The 19,252-nt window shown below is 39.6% G+C and overlaps 1 protein-coding gene across 1 annotated transcript in view; it reads left to right on the forward strand.

The window, feature by feature from the left end:
* LOC108175429 (tolloid-like protein 1) overlaps positions 1–19,252 on the forward strand; it is a 225,606-nt gene that overhangs the window by 25,155 nt on the left and 181,199 nt on the right. The window contains exons 6-8 of the mRNA XM_070047159.1: positions 2,361–2,539; positions 8,996–9,101; positions 18,436–18,560. Coding sequence (XP_069903260.1) covers positions 2,361–2,539; positions 8,996–9,101; positions 18,436–18,560 — 410 coding nt within the window. The remainder of the gene's footprint in view (positions 1–2,360; positions 2,540–8,995; positions 9,102–18,435; positions 18,561–19,252) is intronic.

Genomic DNA, 19,252 nt, shown 5'->3' on the forward strand with positions numbered 1-19,252 from the left:
AAGTGGATCAATTCCAGGTACAGATTGAAGGTAGAGACAATAAGACTTACTATTGTGAGAGAGATGGAGGCTTTGGGAATACTGGAGCAAAGTTGGAGTTTCCAGTAACTTGGATGGGGAAGTCAGTAGGTGGAGGAAGATTTGGGAGAAGAAAATTAGGGACAAAATAAATTGAAGTATTTTTTGTTCACGAAAAAAAGTAGGTGGAAATCATGTATCAGATATTGTAGTCCCTTTTAAGGAAGCTGTCTTAGAACACTAACAAAATAAATGAGTAATTTTCATAAAAAGGCATATAATGACTTGATACTTGGAAGGACTTAAAGTACAGCAGGTAAAAAGGCATAAAAAATTTCAACTCACTGGATGTCTTGATGAGTTTACTTAGAGGAAGTTTCCAAAGATAGGTTGGTCTAACAACTCTAGGTGAAAGTAGGGAATTGCAGACTTTAGATTACTGGTTTACCCTGCATAATTTAAGGAGTGGCAAGACTTTTATTGATGTTGAAAGCTTTTCTTGAAAGGGCATGTAGGCCTAAAAAAAGGCCAACCTTTAAAGTGGTGCACAAATTAGGAACAAAAATTTGAGTGTCAAATACAAGAAAATGACATCAAACCTGTCATTCCGTGCCTAATGTTTGTGTAAGCATACTTCCACTTATTCTTTTATCTGAACATCTAGAATCGTGTTCCCAGGATATTTAGTTAGTTAAGGGTCAAAGCACCATCATTTTCTTTGTGTGCAGGATGACTGTAAAATAATAGCTCTATGAATAAAGCAGTGTGAAATCTATATTTCCTTTCCATTGTGAAACCTCATCTTATTTATAGGGAATTGCTATAGGTGCAATTATGCTAAAAAAGGGTGTTTTAGATTAAGTAAATTGACCACATTGCCTTACTGTCTCCCAGATTTTTATTTCAAAAGTACTTTCTTCTTTGAATGTAACTCCAGTCAGAATGACTCAGTGTGGGTAATTTAGTTGCTCTATAATCATCATATATTTTAGTTTCATTACTGTTCCTGTAAGATAGCAAATATTTCAGTTTAAATCTCTACAAGCTTTGGAAAGTCTTAATTTTTTGCACCTAATGGTTTATGTATATATAATACCTGTCAATATAAAATACTACCAGAGAACAAAACCACAATTCATTGATTACCAATTCCTAGTTACCTCTCTCTGCTTGCCATTACTGACTTACTAAGCTTAATTTAACTACTACAATAGATTTATAAGTACGAGTATAGTTTATAAGTAATGAGTATAGATTAGGTCTCTAACTAGCACTCTGTGGATTAAAATGCATATTGAATATATTTAAAGCCTAAAGAAACTATTTGGGGAAAAAAGAGGGGTGGGCAGTAGAGGTGGAATCATAGAATTTATATTTGTGGAAAAATCAAAAGAAGAGTCACATGCACTACTCTGGAAGTTGAAATATTGAAATTCTCTTTATGATTTGAGCAATTGTTTTTTGAGATTTTTTTTCCTTTTAATTTAATAAATCAGAAAAATAGATGTTTGGAATGTCTGCTGTACTGTGATTCCTGCCATTCAAGACAAATCATTTAGTGCTTTCTATTGCTATCTAAGAGGACAGAGAGTTATATTGATGAGCTATAGTTTTAAAGAACTATTTTATTTATTTGAAAAGCAGAGTTTCAGAGAAAGACAGGGAGAGAGGTCTTCCATCTGCTGGTTCACTCCCTAATTGGCCACAACAACCTGGGCTGGGCCAGGCCAAATTGAGGAGCCAAGAGCTTCTTCCAGGTCTCCCATGTGGCTGCAGGGTCCCGAGCATTTGGGGCATCTGATTTCCCAGGTGCATTAGCTGGAAGCTGGACCGGAAGTGGAGCAATTGGGACTTTTTACTCGCTAAATCATAGTCCCGGCCCCTGTTGTGCTACATTGTGTAGGAAACGAATGACAAGAAAAAAGTGTATACATAGTCAATGCAGATGCAATTACAAAAAGCAACATTAATCAAAAAAATTATTTTCCCATTCCTGGTGGGTTGAACTGATGGATCTGAAGCCAAAGGACACAAGGGGCCGAGTCTATGTGTGAGTGCACTAATCATCACCATTGTCATGACTTCTGCTTCTTTGCTGAACACTTATGAAAATAATTCACAGCATATTCTATAATATATAATCAAAAAGCACTTGGATTGGTTGTTTGGAAACTTTAATTGTCCGTAAATGTAAAAGGATGCCAGAATTTAGCCCTAGTTATTAATGAAAGTCTGGGCAAGTCAGACTTCATAGCTCACCACAATTACTCATAAAGTCTCCCTACACTGGACCTCATCCAACATCACTCTCTCCTCCATCCCCACCTTCTGCTGCGTTCCAGGTGCTGTTCCTATGTGGGGCGAAGGGGAAATGGACCTCAGGCAATCTCCATTGGCAAGAACTGTGATAAATTTGGAATTGTTGTTCACGAGTTGGGTCATGTGATAGGCTTTTGGCACGAGCACACGCGGCCAGATCGAGATAACCATGTAACCATCATAAGAGAAAACATCCAGCCAGGTGAGAGACTTTCCAGGGTGTGTGTGGTTTAAGTCTGCGTAGATAGCATTGAATTATAGTTATGCCGTTCACCATTGCACATCTCATAAGAGTGGAATTCTTGTTTTAAACTTGGTAGAAGCCACATTTCACTTGTTTAAAAATTACCTGTATTGTTTTCATACTTTTGCTCTTTTCCCTAGAGACTAAATCATCTCATGCATTTTTTAGACTTTTTTTTTTCTGTTTCTTGCTTAAGATGTACCTCTATCATTTCTAAACTTCAGTGTTTTCAAGATTGGGTGTGAAATATTGAACCATAAATTCATATTAATTTTTAATTTAAGCAGTTTTTGTACTTAGTTCTATCATTTAAAGCGTGGGGACTTATAAAAGGGCCGGGGGTTGCCATTAAATGTGCTGCTACTGTAGGAATTTTCATTTTATCAGGTATAATTTCTGGAGAAAAATCCAGTGTAAATGAGTCATTTCCAAGATAGTCTAGATGGTGTATTTGAGGTTTTCCTCTTAAATATGACTGCCCTAGATTCAAATTCTTTGAGACTGTTTTTAATAGTTGAAATGAAATTTATGATTAATCCAGTATTCTCTAACAATGGTGTGTGATAATAACCTCCCTAGAGAGCTTCAGATTGGTTTAACTTTACCTTTCATAAGATGGGTGCATTTCAGTTGCCCCCAAAAATAAAATTTCCCATTGTGAATGGTTTTCTCATGATATGCGTGACTTGCCTAAGCAAAATGAATTCTTAGCTTCCTTATTCATGTCCACTTGTAATTTACAAACACACTGAATTCCTTCGAATTGTCTTCCATTAACAGCATTGATCTTTCTATTTGCTTATTGAGTATTGGATGCCAGCTGTTTGTGGAGGTGCTGTTTGGGATTGGAGATGGTGTCTAAGGTGTAGGCATGGAGGCAGATGACCGGGAGTGAGTGAGAAAACTAACAAGAGGCTTAAGTTGAGATTAATGTGTCGTCCAGGCAACATGTGAAAACCTGCATCTTGGCACCTCCAGAGAGATGCCACAGAATGGCTGAGATTTATAGGTCAAGTAGAAATGTCCAAGTTGAATAGAAGAGTGAGGAGATATCCAGGCTGAAAGGACACGAGCATCAAAGCTACAGTTATGGAAAATCAAACCCTTTCCTCCTGTCTAGTACGGCTGCATGGGAAGTCAAAGTGGAGTGTTTAGTTGGTAACGACTGAGGTTGGGTGGGTGATCCAGAGAGCACCCTCTGAGTACTGACGAGGAACTGAAGGATCGTATAGGGAGCACGTTCAGAATAAACAGCAGGAACTCTGTTGGCTGGAGGAAGCATTATGGGGCTGGTGAGGGTGAAGTCGGGGAAACCTGTGAGAAGCCTTAGTCGCGTGGGGGAGGTGGATGCCCTTTGTGTTCTAGTACAGGGCAAGATGAGCGAGAGGAACTCCTACTTCAGAAATATTTAAGAGGAACAACATCGCGTGAGGGAAATCTTCAGAAGTTCGTTCTTAGGCCCCAAGAAGAAGGGTGAAACTATCAGATGAAACAAGAAATACTAATAGAGCAGCATGTTTTTAAAGAAGAGAAAAACAAACAGTGATTTCATTTAGCATTTTTTTTTTTAATTTGAGAAGCCCTTGGATGATGATGGTTTAGTAGACAAAGAGAAGGTGAATGAGGACCTCGGCAGGTGTCTAGCAATACAAATGTGGTCGGGAGTTGCCTATTTAGGACGATACTGGAATGAGAAGAAAGAAATTGAGGGGCCAGCGCTGGGGTGTAGTGGGTAAAGCTGCTACCTGCAGTGCCGGCATCCCATATGGGCACTGGTTCAAGTCCCAGCTGCTCCACTTCCAATCCAGCTCTCTGCTATGGCCTGCGAAAGCAGTAGAAGATGGCCTAAGAGCCTGGGCCCTTACACCCGTGTGGGAGACCCTGAAGAAGCTCCTGGCTCCTGGCTTCGGATCAGCCCAGTTCTGGCCTTTGTGGCCATTTGGGGAGTAAACCAGCAGCTGGAAGACCTCTCTGTCTGTCTGTCTGTCTGTCTCTCTCTCTCTCTCTCTGTCTCCGCCTCTCTGTAACTGACTTTCAAGCAAAACAAATTCATCTTTTAAAAGAAATTGAGGATACAAAATAGAGAACAATGGTATTTAAGCAGAATTTGGAGAATTTGGTGGACTATTTACCAAAAGGGTAAGAATGTTATCTCAAAAATAAGAGAGACAGAGATAGAGGGAGGAAGGAAGTGTTACTGTATTATCAGAATTGTGTCTGTGAACTACATGAGCCCATTCTCTATTAGTGTCACATTAAAACGAGAATTGGTGAGTAGAAAGAAAGTGAGAGAAAACTCAGTGGAATATGATAGCCGTTGCAAAAGGGCGAATCCTTTCAGAACGGTGAAGTAACCTGCAGAATTGGGTATGGAAGGTAAGTAAGAAAAAGAATGAGACTCCTTAGCTGAGAATCTGACGCCTGAGCCAAACAGCCAGGTTCATCTTATATTTTTCATCATTAAGAAGGACGTAAAGAGGAAACAGTATTTTTGAAAATTGTCTCAGCTACCAAGTCAATGAGAAGTTTGTTGTTAAGCAGGTGTTAGTTTTCCTGTATTTGCCAAACATTTTGTTATATTGACAAAAAAAAAAAAAAGCTCATAATGAATGCAACTTCCAAAAATGGTTCTTACACTTAAATAGAATTTTGATTCAATATAAATATGTATCCAAATAGAGGAAGAGATGTACATGGTACTTCAGAGTGTCCATTGAAGGATGTTTACTGGGGCCTGTGTTGTGGTGTAGTGGTAAAGGTGCCAGCAGTGCCAGCATCCCATATGGGTGCTGGATTGAGTCCCGGCTGCTCCACTTCCAATCCAGCTCCCTGCTAATGTGCCTGGAAAAACAGTGGAAGACAGCCCAGGTCCTTGGGCCCCGGCACCCCTGTGGGATACCCAGATACCCAGAAAAAGCTCCTGGCTCCTGGTCTAGCGCTGACTGTTGCAGCCATTTATAGAGTGAACCAGTAAATGAAAGACCTTTCTTTGCTTCTCTCTCTCTTTATCTATCTCTGTAACTCTGCCTTTCAAATAAATAAATAAATCTTAAGAAAAAAAAGATAGGTTTCTTCTGGTGCCCAAAATGTTACAATCTATGCATAGTTCTTGTATAACATGCATTCTTCATGAAGTTATTTTGAAGATCCCTCATGTACATGGATTTCAGTTTTTTGGTACCAAAATAAACACATATTTCAATTCTATTTTCTATGAACTTTTTGAAGTACCCTAGTATAAGTAGTATAAATAAATTTATAATACTTAACACAATGCTAAAAAAATTATGACTCTTACTAGGTTTTTGACTAAACATTCTGGCTAACAGAAAAAAAAATTACTGTGTGAGATTTCCTGTAATTGGAACCATGATCAGCAATTCCAGTATAAAAGCGTTCATGTTGGAGACTGATCTTCAACAAATTTACGACTTGCTGTGACTCAGAAACTTAAAATCAAATGTTATTCAAGTAGAGTATCCAATAAGCAAAAACTTTGGCTTCAAATTTATATGCACAAGAGATGACTATGAGAGTACTAAATTGGTATGATAATTAGATTTATTTTAATTTGCATCAGAATGTGCATATAAAGAGGGATGTCTTTAAAATTTTTGAATTATTAAGTATAGTTTTCCATGTTGCTCTGTATCTCTGACTTTCTCCTTTCCTTCATGACGTAGGTCTAAGTTTCTCTTATTTGGACTGTGTAGGCCCATGTCCTTTTTAACTAGCAGGAAAAAAAAGCCTCATGTACGTGTTAAGTGCTCAGTTATGGGCTTGGAATGTGCAACTATTGCTATAGTTACTGAATGTTCTACTTTCAAAAATTTTGTGAAGCATTTCTTGTTGATCAGAGAGCCTTTTTCCATATTGTGCTCTATACTGAAATCTTGAAAGTTTATAATTATAAAATCAGATCCACAGCGCTTTAAAATTTCCACCTTATAATTGGATATGTTAAAAAAAAGGTTCAAATTCTATGGAGATCACAGTTGTAACAATTGTTCCTCTCAGGGTTGGGGCGAGAGCAGCGTATTCCCTAAGAATGGTTTTAACACACGAAGACATATCAGAGGTTTGAGGAGCACACATTTCAGTTTACAGGCTGGCTGGTGAAGTCAGAATCATTTACCATGTGAAATTATTCAGATATGGTTTAAAATACATTACACTGAGAGGCAGGCTCTGTAACTACAGCTTGAGTCTCTAACCTTTAGTGTTCAAATGCATGTTCCCAGGCTTCCCTATCACAGGGAGGAGAGACCTTGTATTCTAGGACATCACTCCATTTCTTTAGTACCTTTTGGAAAACTATTAATGTGATATTATTTAATACAAATATTGAAGTTAGAATGCTCAATCAAATGAGCGATGTAATAGTCCCCTTTTGAGATCCAGGCATGAATTTGGAATTCCAATAGTTCACTTTTATACTTTCTCAAAGCTCTTTAGGTTACATAAATAGTATGTCATGCACCATCTTTTGCTGTTTATTTTTTATTTTTTTAAATACATATTTCTAGCTCTAAAGTCATATTGATTTTTTAAAAATATTTATTTATTTATTTATTTGAAAGGCAGAGTTACAGAGAGAGAGAGAGAGAGAGAGGGAGAGGGAGAGAGAGGTGTTCAGTCCACTGGGTCACTTCCCAGATGGCCACAGCAGACAGAGCTGGGCTGATCTGAAGCCAGGGAGCAGGAGCTTCTTCCAGGTCTCCCACGTGGGTGCAGGGGCCCAAGGACCTGAGCCATCCTTTACTGCTTTCCCAGGCCATAGCAGAGAGCTGGATCGCAAGTGGAGCAGCCAGACTCAAACTGGCGCCCATTTGAAATGCCAGTACAGCAGGCGGCGGCTTTACCCACTATGCCACAGCATCAGCTCCTTTGGCTGTTGAAACTGCAGAAATTGAGTCATTGAAATCTGAAGTCAACAAGAAGCAATTCTTTGTTCTAGAACCATCAATGTAGATTCATATATTTATCTCTCTTTTTTTTTTTCAGTTTTCAAGAAATAATACTGCTTGGCAGATACAAACAGGCAGTTGAAAAAAATCTGTTAAAAATGAAGTTAAAATAACATGTGAAAAGTAAAACAAAAACTCCCTTAGTTCTTATTCGTATTCTTTTTTTATATATAAAGATTTACTTATTTACTTGAAAGTGAGAGTTACACAGAGAGAGACGGAGAAGCAGAGAGAGAAGTCTTTTTTTTTTTTTTTTTTGACAGAGTTATAGATAGTGAGAGAGAGAGACAGAGAGAAAGGTCTTCCTTCCATTGGTTAACCCCCCCCCCAAATGACCGCTACGGCCAGCACTGCATTGATCCGAAGCCAGGAGCCAGGTGCTTCTTCCTGGTCTCCCATGGGGTGCAGGGCCCAAGCACTTGGGCCATCCTCCACTGCCTTCCCGGCCACAGCAGAGAGCTGGACTGGAAGAGGAGCAACCGGGACAGAATCCCGCACCCAAATGGGATGCTTATGCCGCAGACGGGAGGATTAGCCTAGTGAGCCACACACCAGCCCCCAAGAGAAGTCTTCCATCCACTAGTTCACTCCCAAACTGGCTGCAATGGCCAGAGCTGTGCCGATCTGAAGCCAGGAGCCAGGAGCTTCTTCCAGGTCTCCCACGCGAGTACAGGGGCCCAGGCACTTGGGCCATCTTCTACTGCTTTCCCAGGCCACCACAGAGAGAGCTGGATTGGGAGAAGAGCAGCCAGGACTCGAACCAGCACCCATTTAGAATGCCAGCACTTCAGGCAGCGGCTTTACCTGCTACACCACAGCGACAGTCCCCTGTCATATTCTTCTGGATCAAAAAAGTCTTTCCAAATAGAAATGTCTTTTCATAAAAGAGAGCCTTGTTTCATTTTTGAATGAAAGTAGATTTCCGGTTGTTTTATCTTTAATGTTGAAGTCACATTGCTAAACCAAGCAGTTAGTCTAATATATACTAATATTGTTCCTACACCTTTTCACAGTGTTTCATAGAAAGGATCTAAAATTCCAAAGCAAGAAGAAGATAATTTTTATGGGCCCTGGCAAGTACAGTCATAAGAGAAAAGTGACAAATTCATTGGATAAAAATCCAACTCTTATTATGATTTGTACAGTATCTCAAAAAGCAGCAAGATTTTAAAGAAATGAATATTGTGAGGTAGTAAAAGAGCATACGTCAAAAACATACAAAGTTTGGTTTTGTCAGTGTTTTTGCCGAGATAAAGTCATTAACCCATTCTTTCAGTAGGAGCTCGAGTGAAAACCTCTGCCCTTGGCACATGCGCCCGGCTGAGAGTGTAAGTGGAGCCAGCAAGGAGACGGGTCATTTAATGAAGAGCAGATGCGAGTCGAGGGAGGGCTGTGGTGCTCTCCCCTCTTCCAGGCTTCTGAGATTCTGTTTGTCCCTGATCCTTAGGTCAAGAGTACAATTTTCTGAAGATGGAACCCGGTGAAGTGAACTCACTTGGGGAAAGATACGACTTTGACAGCATCATGCACTATGCCAGGAACACCTTCTCAAGGTTGGACTCTCAGGTTATACCTTTTGACTTTTAATTCCTTCCCTCCATGTAGCTCCTCTCAAAGCTATGTTTCACATTAGAATGAGAATACCTTTCAAATGTTGCTGCTCTATGGCAGAAATAAACCAAGCAAAATAAATAAAAAATCATGGTTAAGAATATAGCCAACAACAGACATTTTAATGACATATTACAACACATTTTTGCCTTTCCTATCAAATATATACATTTGAAGTGATAGGATATTATCAAGGATTTAAAGTATATTTTAATTATTTTAAAAATGTCAATTAAAATCATGACCAAACCAGTCCGCGTATTAAACTGCCAAAGTGTAGTGTAGTGAAAAGTCAAATGGTTTACTTGGTTGCTGCGTTGGAATGTCACACTCTGCATGCAACTCCGGTTGGATACTGTGCATTTTCAGTGGCTCGAGTACCACCAATGCTCAAGAAAGACTATTACTCAATGAATTCTAAGACAACAAGTTAAGAAGATATTTTTCTTCATATAGTTTTCAGTTATCGTTCATTAATTATTAACCTTAGGATTCTTTCATTAACTGAATACTCTTTTTAAAGAGTGAAATAAACTTGGGTTTTGATCCACTTCATTCTAAAGATGATGGCATCCAGGAAATAGTTGCCAGGTAAGGAATTCGGAGCTGTAAAACCACTGAACTCACCCATTCCCTTGGCACACTCAGGCTCATTTTACCCTCCTACATCCATTTCTATTCACTCTTTTGCCCAGTTACATCCATCTCACAGTTCATTAACAACTGTTTATGAAGGCAGGCTCAGGAAGGAAAGAAAACGTCAAATGTGTTCAATAAAAGATTTTTGGCAAAAAGGAGAGAAGGATGTGTTAATGAGCCCTTTATACTTGGACGCATTTTAGAATCATTCTTTTATAAAAACCCAAACTTTGAAAAAAAAAAAAAGTGAGGGTTGACTGTGCAGTGTATGTTGAAAACTTCATGGAAACTGGAATTAAAAGATAAGTTTGTTTTGTTGTAAGGACATTTTAAAATTCATATATAGTTTTTTCACAATATGCATTTTCCGTGAACTTTATGAAACCCTTTTATTTTGAAAACCATTCTCCTCTGAAGTATATGTTTCACATATATATATACACATAAATATGTATGTATATGTATATATGCATGTGCATGCATATATAATATATGCATGTATATATATCTTTGTTAAAATATAATAACTATCCCCATGCTTATTGTTCCTGGAATTTGAATTTAGGATTTGGTAAAAATGACAGTCAGAAATTTAGCCTGCAATTATTCTTAAAGAATAATAAAATTTTTAGTTTCAGACCAATGTTTGGAAGGGAGTTTTCCATAGAGATGTGAAAGAAATGAACATTTGGTCCAAGTTTAGACAAGACTGCTCTCTTATGCTGCTGAATTCAGTTACTTAGAATTAACCTGAGGTTTGATTATTTGGAAGACAGGAAGTAGCAAAGAGTGCAGAAAATAATGAACGCTTCCTGTTCTTCAGAAATGCTGAGTCTTTCCTGAACTTGGAACTTGTCTGCTTTGCCTTTCCGCCTGGCTGTTTTCTCCATATACCACTCTTCTCATGCTGCCTGCTGCTGTCTCCTCCATCATCTGCCTTTGTGTTGTGTGCCAACCAGCTTTGACTTTTTTTGTAAGATTTATTTATTTATTTGCAAGTCAGAGTTACACAGAGGAGAGGCAGAGAGAGAGAGAGAGAGAGAGAGAGAGAGAGAGAGACATTGAGATTGGTCTTCCATATGCTGGTTCACTCCCCAATTGGCTGCAATGGCTGGAACTGCGCCGATCCAAAGCCTGGAGCCAGGAGCTTCTTCCAGGTCCTCATGTGGGTGCAGGGGCCCAAGGACTTGGGTCATCCTCCACTGCCTTCCCAGGCCATAGCAGAGAGCTGGATCGCAAGTGGAGCAGCCGGGACTTGAACTGGCACCCATATGGGATGCTGGCACTTCGGGGCAGGGTGTTGACCTGCTGCGCCACAGCACCGGCCCCCAGTCTTGACTTTTTATTCGATCAAATTGATTCAAAGTTATGCTACTCATTTTTTCATAAATAAACAGATTTCTGTAGTTCAAAAGACCTTATAGTAGGAAAGATAATATCTGATTGATCCTCACTCATATTATTTTATAAACTGGAGTCTTTAAAGTGGGTGTTTGGGGACCAGCGCTGTGACGTTGTAGGCTAAGCCTCCACCTGCAGTGCTGACATCCCGCATGGGTACCAGTTGGGTCCCGGTTGCTCCATTTCTGATCCAGCTTTTTGCTAATGGCCTGGGAAAGCAGTGGAAGATGGCCCACATGCTTGGGCCCCTACACCCACATGGGAGACTCGGAAGAAGCTCCTGGCTCCTGGCTTCAGATCAGCCTAGCTCCGGCCATTGCAGCCATTTGAGGCATGACCCAGTGGACGGAAGATTCCTCTCTCTCTGTCACTACCTTTCTCTCTATGTAACCCTGCCTCTCAATTCAATAAATAAATCCTCCAAAAAGAGAGGCTGCTTATTGACATATGTAATTGATTTCAGGTAATGAAGCATTTGTCACAGTTCTCAGTCCTTCCTCCACATAATAAAACCTTATGATTTTAAACCTTTAAAAATATTTATTTATTTGTAAGGCAGAAAGAAAAAGAGGGAAAAAAAAATCCTTCCACTGGTCACTGCCCCAGGGCTGGAATTGGGCTGGGAGTGAAACCGGAAACTTGTCAATCCAGGTCTGCGGGAGTGGCAGAAACTCCGTTCCTAGAGCCATCACCACTGCCTACTAGGATCTGCTTTAGCAAAAAGCCTAAGTCAGAAACCAGACCTGGAAATCAAATCAGTCACTCTGATGTGGGAGGTAGGCACCTTAACCACTAGACAAACACCAGCTCCTCCTTGGCCATTTTTACGTATAGAGTTTAAAGTGTTAAGTATATTCACAGTTGTGAAACATTTCTAGAACACTTTCGTCTGCAAACTTGAAGCCCTGGTACTCATTAAACAGCAACTTCCCATTCTCTCTCTCCAGCACCTGGCAATCACCAGTCTGCTTTTTGCTTCTGTGGACTTCATTACCTTAGATACCTTGTATAATTGGAACCATACAGAGTGTGTCCTTTTGTGACTTGCTTATTTCCCTTAGCATTATTTCCTCTAAGTTCATCCATACTGTAGCATACGACAAGATTTTCCTCTATAATAATGATGACTAATACTTGATTGTATAATCACATTTTATGTATGCCTTTGTCCATCAACAGACATTTGAGTTATTACCACTCGTTGACAACTGTGAATAGTGCTGCTGTGGGACATGTGTGTGTAACTATTCCTCAGAGATCCTTCTTTCTATTCTTTAGCACTATCTAAGCTGACATGAGATGCTGGTTCATGTAGTAGTTCTTATTTGAAAGGCAGAGAGAGAGAGAGAGAGAGAGAGAGAGAGAGCAAGTGCTCTATCTTGCAACCACTGGTTCATTTCCTAGGTGGCTGCAGAGGCCAGAGCTGGTCCAGGCCAAAACCAGGAGCCTAGAACTCCATCCAGGTCTCCCACATGGGTTCAGGGGCCGGAGGACTTAGGCTGTCTTTTGCTGCTCTCCCAAGCGCATCAATAGGCAGCTGAATTTGAAGTGAGGCCACCAGGATCCGAACTGACACCCATGTGGGATATTGGCATCGCAGGCAGTGGCTTAACCCACTGTGCACATTGCTGACCCCAGTGGCATTTCTACTTTTAATTCTTCAGGAACTTGCACACTTTTCTCATGGTGGTTGCACCATTTAACATCCTGCTAACGGTTTATAAGTTCTAGCTTTCTCTATGTCCTCACCAACACTTGTTTTCCTTTGTTTTGATAATTTCCATCACAAGATTTATTTATTCATTTGAAAGTCAGAATGACCGGAGAGAGTGAGAGACAGAGAAGAGAGAGATCTTCTATCTGTAAGTTCAGTCCTCAAGTGACTGAAACAGCAAGAGGTTGGCCAGGCAGATGCAAGGGCCTAAGAAAGCCATCTGGATTTCCCATGTAGGTGGCGGGAACCCAAGTACTTGGGCCATCATCTTCTGCTTTCCAGGTGCACTAGCAGGGGGCTGGATTGGAAGCAGAGTAGCTGGGACTTGAACCAGGCATTCCAAGTGGCGACTTAACTTCCCATGCCATAATGACTGCCCCACATTTTGGTTTAGATTGACATTTTTGTGATCATTGATGCGCATCTTGTATTGATTAGCTGAACATGTTTTCAGATGCATGGCGGTCACTTGTGTGTCATTTTTGGAGAAATGATTACTCAAGTCCTTTGCCCAGTTGTTACTCAGGCTACTTGATTTGTTGTTGAGCTGTGAGAGTTCTTTGTGTATTCTGGCTCTTAACCACTTAATCTGATATATGATTTGCAAATATTTTCTGCCATTCCGCAGGTTACGTTTTCACTCTGGCGATTTTGTCCTATATGACCAAAATCTGTTAAGTTTGATTTCATCGTGTGTGGCTCTCTTTTTAAATATACTGTTGCCTTTTGATGTCATATCCAATAAATCATGACAGCCATGAAGCTTTCCCCTTATTTTTCCTTCTGGGAATTTATAGTTCAGGGTCTTATGTTTAGATCTGTAGTTGACTTTGAGTTAATACTTTTACATAGTATAATGGTGCAAATTCATTTCTTCTTCTTTTTTTTGGCTGTGGATGTTCAGTTTTTTGTCATCATTTGTAGAAAAGGCTGCCTTTTGGAATCCTTCTTGAAGAGAATTTGATTATATACATTAGTTTTTTTGGGGGGGGGGTTCTCTACTTTATTTCATTGGTCTAGAGGTTTATCTTTATGCCAGTGCCATAATATGTTGATTACTGTAGCTTTGTAATATATTTTTGCTGGGGCTCTGGCATCCCATATAGGCACTGGTTTGTGTCCCAACCACACCTCTTCCGATCCAGCTCTCTGCTAATGGCTTGGGAGAGCAGTGGAAGATGGCCCAAGTGCTCAGCCACATGGAAGACCCAGAAGAAGCTCCTGGCTCCTGGTTTCAGATAGGCCCAGCTCTTGCCATTGCAGCCATGTGGGGTGTAAACCAACAGATGGAAGATCTCTCTGTCTCTCCCTCTGTCTGAAGCTCTACCTCAAATAAAATAATACAAAAAGACAATGTTGGAATTTTAATAGGGATTGTATTGAATCTATAGATTTATTTGAGTAATATTAAGAGCTTACTATTTAATTTTAAATCCAGGATCACAGGACCTTTCCACTTACTTATCACTTTAATTTCTTTCAGCAATGTTGTTTTAGTTTTCACTGTCCAAGTCTTTCGTTTCTTTGGTTGGGTTTACTTCTAAGTATTTGTACAATTTTTTGTCTTGATTTCCTTTATGGGTAACTCACTGTTGGCGTGTAGAAAGATAACTGGTTTTGTGTTTTGATTTTGCTAAATTCACATATTAGTTCTAACAGTTTTTTGTGGAGCATTTAGGGTGTTCTGTGTAAGACCATATCATCTGCAGATAGAGGTAATGTCTCCTACTTCCTTAATTTTAATTCTTCTTCTTCCTCTTCTTCTCCTCCTCCTCCTTCTCCTTAGTCTTCCTCTTCTTCTTCTCTTCCTCCTCCTCCTCTTTAGTCCTCCTCTTCTTCCTTTTTCTCTACTTCCTTCTTCTCTACTTCCTTCCCCTCTCTCTCACCTTCTTGTTCCCCCTCCTCCTCCCATCTTCTACCTTCTTTCCTAATTACTGTGGTCACAACATCCAGTACCAGGTTAAACAGAAGGGCTGAGAACAGGCATCCTTTGTTACTGCTCTTAGAGGAAAAGCTTTGTTTTTCACCACTGAATATGATGATAACCGTGGACTTTTCTTTTTTTTAATAAGATTTATTTATTTATTTGAAAGTCAGAGTTACACAGAGAGAGAAGGAGAGGTAGAGGTCTTCCATTCACTGGTTCACTCCCCAGCTGGCTGTAATGGCCAGAGCTGCGCCAGTCTGAAGCCAGGAGCCAGGAACTTCTTCCCGGTCTCCCACATGGGTGTAGGGGCCCAAGGACTTGGGCCATCTTCTACTACTTTCCCAGGCCACAGCAGAGAGCTGGATCAGAAGTGGAGCAGCCAGGACTCGAACTGGCGCCCACATGGGATGCTGGCACGGCAGGCATTACCTGCTAAGCCACAGCGCTGGCCTCAGTTGTGGGCTTTTCATTTGTGACCTTCATTATTTTGAGGTAGTTTCTTTCACTTTCTGGTTTGTTGAGTATGAATCAGGGAAGCGTCTTGAATCTTGTCAAATGCTTTCTCTACACTAGTGAGAGGTTTTATAGTTCTTCTGTTCTGAACTCATGGAGTCTACAATGTTCCAGTTGTTTCTGTGAGTGTAACCCATGGAATAGGTTTAGGAAATCATGGTGAGAAGTCTTGGCCTATGAGGCCTTCAAATGCATAGATATTCTGTAAGGTAAATTCATGCAAACTGATAACTTTTTCATTAAAACAAAGAAAAGTTGTAAAATTTTACAAAGTTTCTTAAAAGAATAGCTCATTTGCCATTTTTACACAATTAAAATAAATGAAGAATGGCTATTAGAAAGGAACCTCAGTATGATTTGCCTCTGGCCTATTGATAACACCTCCCTTGCTCAATGGCCATGTCTTGGACAAACAGAATTGTTAACTTCCTGACCATAAAGAAAGTACAAGAATGGGTGATTGGTCCCCTTTAGAATGTAAGAAAGGATACCTCGGTATATAGAATAAGTCAAAATTCATTATTCTACTGGCCAAGGTAGCATATATCCACTCCAAAATGTCATTAACTTTTTTTAAATATTGAACCTCCTGAAAGCTTAAAAAGTGAAACTCGTCAAAGAGTGCCCATTTATTTTTGAAAATAGAAAATAGTCAATACTTTGCTTAGTACTGGAGGACTGCAGAAATTGTAACACTCCATCAATTTCCGTTTTCCTACTTAATGTTTCTGTTGATTCATGCGGTGCCATTGAGAGATGGCTTTTCTCAATGCTACCTTATAACTCAGCTTCCCTTTCCAATTACATGGGGCCTCCCGAAGTTGCATCTTAGTGTGAGCTCTTGCTTTTGATGGTCAGTTCCCATAAATCATTAGTCTCTACTTGTCTGCCCTTGTCTCGGGCAGTATATAGATGGAGTTCTATAAGTGCTTAGATCTGGCTTTAAAGAGTTGCCGCCTTGGGATTTGAGATGGCCAGGTTGTATATCACCACTCCTTTGCTTACCTAAAAGCTATAAGTCATAAGTTAACCATGTCATTCTGTTTGCCATCTTCCTATAAATTAGTAGTTGTTGTCCTCCAGGTAAACACATTATCTAGCTGGTGCTCAAAGATTTCAGAAGTCCTTGCATCTCTAAATGGTTCTTTCTGGGGACTCTCTACTGGTAGGTAGCCATAAGACTTGCTGTGCAGCCGATACCCACCTTCTGTCCTTTATTTTTTCCACAGTGCTGATCTGATCACTACCCAAGTTATTGGTCTTTCATTTTAATGTCTTTCTCCCCACATTAGGATATTAAAATCAGAAAGAGTAGTATTTTTGTTAGTCTGTTCACTGCTATAAATCCAAACCTAGAACAGTGCTGAACGAATGTTTCCTAAAGGGGAGGACTAAGCAGAGCTTAAAGTGTTATTCTTTAACCTGCAGTATAAATGTGTGATATTGTAAATATTGAAAAGGCATGTCCCATCACTCATCTCCATTTAAAAGATATCTTACGCGATGGGCATTTCTTCTGGATGTTAAGATACCCGTTATGATGCTACGTCCCACATCAAAGAATCAGGGTTCACTTTCGAGGTCAGAGTCTGATTCCAGCTTCCAAATTATTTGCACTTTGAGAGGCAGCAGTGGTAGCCAAATTGATTTGATTGCTGTAACTCACATGGGAGACTTAAGTTGGTTTTCTAGCTCCCAGTTCCAGCCCCCAAGTTTCAGGCATTTGAGGATTGAACCTGAGGATGAGAACTTTCTTTGTCTTTCTCTTTGTCTCTTTGCCTCTCAGAAAAATAAATGAGAATTTTTTTTTAAAAAAGACATCTTACAAGGTCATTTCTGTTTTTTTTAAGATTATATTTATTTACTTGAGAGGTAGAGTTATAGACAGAGAGAGGGAGAGAGAAAAGACAGAGAGAAAAGTCTTCCATCTGCTGGTTCACTCCCCAAGTGGCCACAATGGCCAGAGCTGGGCCAATCCAAAGCCAGGAGCCAGGAGTTTCTTCCGATCTCTCATGTGGGTGCAGGGACCCAAAGACTTGGGCCATCCTCCACTGCTTTCTCAGGCCATTAGCAGAGAACTGGATTGGAACAGTAACACTGGGACACATACCAGTGCCCATATGGGTGCCCATTGCAGGCATTGGTGCTAAGGTTATTTCTTAATTTAAAATATCTTTGTGGAAAATTTCCTTCTTTATTTTCTGAAAAACAATTTTTGTTTTTTAAAAATCCACACAGGCAAACTCCCTCCTTCTCAACCTGTTGTAATAGTTTCACAGTTCATTGTATTTTTAACCTAAGCACTTCCTTTAGAGTTATAAATGTTTGATACGTATTGCAAAATTAGAATGTATCTTTAGTGTACTATATTAAGAATTTTAACTCATACATAGTAGGAAAAGTAGTAATTCTTCTACTAAAACTTTGAGTCAAAAGCAACTCAATATCTATAGCTTAGAATCAATGGGGCACTGATTAGGATTTTTTGCTAAGCAATTTTGCCATGAAACATTGAAAATGATACATAATACTTTTGTTTTGCACTGTTCTGTCTACATTTTGACATTGTTTTTCCTTTTTTAACATACGTTATAGCATTTAGACTTGTAAGAAATCTTAAATGCTTAGATAGTTAAATTAGAATTTAATTCGAAGAATATTAAGGTGTATTTTGTTTGACTCTTTGAATTTTAGTAATTGCAGAAGTCTTTATTGTATATATTGTATATATATATATATCATGAGGAAGAATTGTTTTACAATCTGACAATCTAAGGGATTCTTAGATCTGTTTGGGAGACAAAAACAGAGCCATGGTGTACTTGGTGGGAGACTATAAAATATTCCATGTATTTTAAAAACACATAATACAGTTTTCTAAGGAACACGTGGATGTCATCATTGATTTTATGCTACACACACATGATGCTGGTGTTTTGAAAGTTTGACACACTGCCTAGAGCTCACTCCGTTGTATTTTCCATTTGATTGACTTGAGTTTAAAAAGCAACCGTATATTGGTAAGCAAGATATGTGCTTTGATTTGGTGACGTAGGGGTGGTTTGTTTCTTTTCTCTTTCAGGGGGATGTTTCTGGATACGATTCTCCCCTCCCGCGATGATAATGGCATACGTCCCGCCATCGGTCAACGCACGCGTTTAAGTAAAGGAGATATTGCACAGGCAAGAAAGCTGTATCGATGTCCAGGTATTGCTCTCTGCAAACACAGGCACGTGGCTGAGCTGGGCTGTGCTGGGCTGTGCTGGGCTGTGCTCTTGCTGATGGACAAGCCATGGTTTACCCGGCTGTTTACTTGTCTCTCTCCTTGCTGACAAGTGACATGCAAAGTTCCAAGCAATCATGGGATGAGCGAGGAGGGAACTCTGGGATACTCATCGCTACAAATCAAAACAAGCTGTTAGAATTCAGATTTCAAGAGCTGGGGCAATACGCATTGTTTTCTTTTAATTTCATGAGTAAAAGAGCAAAATAGAATGGTTATTTGATAGTTACTAAGGAGTTGCATGATTTTCTAATCAAGTGCTGAGTTTCCTTGCCAATAGAGAAAGAATATCCTTTATTTGAACTGCAAAATTGGTTCCTGAATGACCTTTTCTTTCAAGTCCCTTCCTTAATGGTATATACATGAAAATTTTGGCAGTAGGTATTTATAACCCTGCTCAAAAAAAAAAAAAAAAAAAGTTCTCACGAAGTTACTGGTGAGCCACTGTGTATTTTGCTACTGAATGAAGTTTTGAAGAAAGGATGAATGAAAGAGTCTTGGTGATTGTTTGCAGCCTTGTTGCTTCCGTTGAGGAACCGTGTGTTGTTTTGTTTTTGTTTTCCTCTTCATACTATTTGTTGAACTCTTTTACTTAGTGTAGGGTTAGCTATATAAT

The sequence above is a fragment of the Oryctolagus cuniculus genome, chromosome 8 (genome assembly GCF_964237555.1).
Source record: "Oryctolagus cuniculus chromosome 8, mOryCun1.1, whole genome shotgun sequence".
Taxonomy (NCBI): Eukaryota; Metazoa; Chordata; class Mammalia; order Lagomorpha; family Leporidae; genus Oryctolagus; species Oryctolagus cuniculus.